Genomic DNA, 3,885 nt, shown 5'->3' with positions numbered 1-3,885 from the left:
ACACACACACACACACACACACACACACACACACACACAAAATGGTATTAACACATTCACACACACATGCAACAAACACTTTATATAGCCAATTGATTGGGGCTCAACTCGAACAACCTAGCATGACTTAAATAGTACACCTATTGCTTCAGCAAACATTTCCAGCTGTGTTAGCAAAAAATGAGTTCACAGAAAACAAAAACAGGGAATATGTGGATGAAAACATAGAACTGAGTTTTGACTTAAATAGGGTGACCCATAGGCCAATGACAAAGCTGAGAATAGCAAAAGGCATACTAAAGACAAACGCAAGGACAGGAACAATAGTGTTTGCCCTTCATATTCCCTTTGTCACAGTCATTCGCGGTTGGTGGCATGCTCTGTTAATGAATGAGATCCACACTGTAACTTCAGTGTCTTAGATGAGTTCATGGAATAAGAAAAGGCCTTGAGTTTTAAAGAGCTTCTCATTGGAACTGTCTATAGTCTCCGAATGATGAAGCAGGCATGGGAGCGGGTTCTTCTGCAAACTGTGGGCCTGTAGAAAAAAGATGATGTTGGTTTCTTTGTTTTTATTTAAATATTACTCATGACTATTTGCATTTGTAAAAGTTTTACTCTGTTTCAGAGGATGACTTTGCACACTTACCAGTTGGGAATTGTGCTGAGGCGAACCTCGTGAGCAGAATTCCCGCACCTTCTATTAATGCAAGCAGTATACCTCCCATTGCAGCAGAGCCAACCATGGCCACTGGCCCATCTGTGATGAGACAAAAGATTAATACCACATGCATAAACACAGGTTATCCTTTTTTAAGAGAGAAAAAAAGAAGAATGAACTGTTAAAGGGGTCATATGACGTTGCTAAAAAGAACATTATGTTGTGTATTTGGTGTAATGCAATGCGTTTATGCAGTTTAAGGTTCAAAAAAACATTATTTTCCACATAATGTACATTATTGTCTCTCCTCTATGCCCTGCCTTTCTGAAACGCGTCGATTTTTACAAAGCTCATCGGTCTGAAAAGCGAGGTGTGCTCTGACTGGACAGCTATCCAGTGCGTTGTGATTGGCTGAATACCTCAAGCGTGTGACGGAAATGTTACGCACCTTACCATACTGTGATGCCCTGTCCCGGCACGATGAGACAACACCAATAAAACTCTTTACAAACGAGCTTTAATATTTATAAACTGGCCTGATTTAGCACCTAACTCACTTGACCACAACATTATCCACATTTCTTTGGGATTTGACTTACTTCTTGCTGCTAAAATGGCTCCTGTCATGGCTCCACTTGTGATTGAGTTCCAGGGGTCTTCTTTGCCCCTCACCTTGACCAGCCCACAATCAATCATGGAGAAGAGGCCACCCCACACAGCAAAGCTTCCTAATAATCATGAACATTTGACAAACATTTGTATTTTGTAATATATTTTAAAGTAAAGCCAAGATGTGTGATGCAGACAGACAATGTAAAAAATAATTAAAAAAAATAAAACTTTTCAAAAGTTTGGGGTCAGCAAGATTCTTTTTAAGAAATAAATTTTTATACAGCAAGGATGCATGAACTTAAAAAAAATATTTGAGTAAATACATTTAAAATGTTATAATGTTACAAAGATAAATAAAGCTTTCAAATAAATAAACGCATCTCCATTCATCAAAGATTTCTGAAAAAAATGTATCACAGTTTCTACAAAAATATTAAGCAGCGCAACTGTTTCCAACATTGATAAGAAGAAATGTTTTTGAGCACCAAATCAGCATATTAGAATGATTTCTGAGGGATCATGTGACACTAAAAGACTAAACTAAAGGCTGCTGAAAATATCCAAATAAAATTATATATATTTTAAAATTGTAATAATAGTTCACAGTATTACTATTTTTACTGTATTTTTGTACAAATAATTCCGTTTGGCTTTCAAAACCACTAAAAAAAAATCTTACTGACACCAAACTTTTCAGTTTTTCCAGAGTGCATCACTCTGCATCCATGTCGCAATCATGTGATAGATAACCGTTGAACTTTACATTACCTCCTAGTTGTGGAGCTCTGGTCCTTATGGCTGTCAAGCTACCCCTCATTCTGTGATTCATTCCCTGAAGAGAAGAAAAACAAAAAACAACGACATCATATTGGAGACAAGAAGTACTACATGCAGTTAACTTAAAACAAAACAGCATCACTGTATCAGCAGCTGGAAGAATCACTCACAGAAGGAGAGTTTCTAAAGCCTTTGACAGCCTGAAAGATCCCACCACCTATGGCCCCCATGGTGAAGGCGCCCCCACAGTCGTCCACTATCCTCCAGGGGCTAAGAAACCAGAGGTCATGATGATGAGAACGATAATAGTACATAAAAATAATCTCTCCTACTAACAACCCTTGCAAATAAGCACTCTGGTAAATATGGTTCAAAAACAACAACAACATGGATTACCATGGAACACCTCTAAAATGACTTCTTATTCATTTTTGTTAAATTAAATCCTACTCGAGGAAGCATCGCAATAAACGTTACAGAAACGAGTGTATATATATATATATATACACACACACACACACACACACACACACACATATATATATTATATATATATACATGTACACACATATATATACATATAATTATATATATATATATATATATACATATATATATATATATATATATATATACACACACACACACACACGCCATTTCTTTAGTGCTTATGCTTTCACTTCTTACTCCTAGCCGGTTGATCTTCAGATCCCACTGACCATATGCTAATAGATATTTTATATATTCTGTTTTTAATAGTTTAAACATTTAAACAATGGATATTGTTAGTAAACAAAATATAAAAAACAAAACCAACTGATCACGGATGCCGGCAGAACAAGGTCATGTGCATGACTGACAGCATGAAGCCTGCACTGAAGGACATCGCGTTCAGCAGCGTTTATCAAACCGACCATATCACGATCATTCGAACATCAAACGGCTTGACAATTACTAAGACCGCATAAATAATAAAGAGTATTTTAACAGCTATACCAACAAAAATATAAATATTTAAAATATATAAAACAACAAGTTGTTTGAAGCCGTCAGCTCACCATGGTTCCCTCGCGTACTCCTCCATTTTGTTCTTTTCCTGTTCGCACTGACGTAATCAAACACGTGCTGTTGCTGCGGGTGACGTCAGGTTATTCGCGTGTTCTTTTGCTGTCTCTTTCTTTGTGATCGTTGTATAGAGGCCCCTCTAGTGGCAGCATTTTCTACCAACAACTGCAACCATTGCAAGTGAGATATTAAGCAGAGCTATCCAAAATGCGTGAACTCCATCTGGTCCAGAGGCTATGATGGCCCCCACACATTGTTTTCACCAGGGATTAAACAAATGTAGTAGGTCTATCAGAATCAGAATCAGAATCAGAATGAGCTTTATTGCCAGGTATGTTTACACATACGAGGAATTTGTTTTCGTGACAGAAGCTTCCACAGTGTAACAGAATGACAGTGACAGAACAAAAAAACACACATAATAAAAAATAAAAATAAATAAAAAATAGAACAAGTAAAATAAGGAATAAAAAATATACAAACCGACAATTGTATGTACAGGTATAGAACAATAAACAACTGCGGAGCACGCCACGGAGGCAGCCATCAGCGTCGGCACCATCGCCATCCATTATACAGTTAACAAAAGCAAAAAAGACCTCTAACACTAGCTTGCTCTATTCTTTTTCTATTCTATCTATTCTGTTTTCTTTTCATTTATTATATTAGCTCCCCTGACTACAATGTCCAGCAAAACATCAGAATAATCAAAAACCGGTGAAATATCGGGTGGTGTGTACTTCCGAATGTCCAGCAATTAGTCTCTGGTG

General features: G+C 37.0%; 1 protein-coding gene across 2 annotated transcripts; it reads right to left on the bottom strand.

The window, feature by feature from the left end:
• Nucleotides 1–11: 11 nt before the first annotated feature.
• Nucleotides 12–3,388, bottom strand: LOC107727855 (mitochondrial import inner membrane translocase subunit Tim17-A-like). Of its 2 annotated transcripts, none has more exons than XM_016537877.1 (6): nt 3,109–3,388; nt 2,221–2,320; nt 2,042–2,105; nt 1,261–1,389; nt 650–760; nt 12–538 (listed from the first exon to the last, which is right to left on the bottom strand). In XM_016537877.1, exons 1-6 carry the CDS (start codon nt 3,132–3,134, stop codon nt 468–470), a joined length of 501 nt encoding a protein of 166 aa, XP_016393363.1. In that variant the 5' UTR covers nt 3,135–3,388; the 3' UTR covers nt 12–467. The 2 variants fall into 2 exon arrangements, with proteins under 2 accessions (XP_016393363.1, XP_016393362.1); XM_016537876.1 differs by lacking the exon at nt 3,109–3,388 and adding an exon at nt 2,875–2,990.
• Between the last annotated feature and the right edge of the window lie 497 nt (nt 3,389–3,885).

The sequence above is a fragment of the Sinocyclocheilus rhinocerous genome, unplaced genomic scaffold (genome assembly GCF_001515625.1).
Source record: "Sinocyclocheilus rhinocerous isolate Xijiao unplaced genomic scaffold, SAMN03320098_v1.1 scaffold576, whole genome shotgun sequence".
Lineage (NCBI taxonomy): Eukaryota > Metazoa > Chordata > Actinopteri > Cypriniformes > Cyprinidae > Sinocyclocheilus > Sinocyclocheilus rhinocerous.
This window is presented reverse-complemented; position numbering and strand designations above follow the sequence as displayed.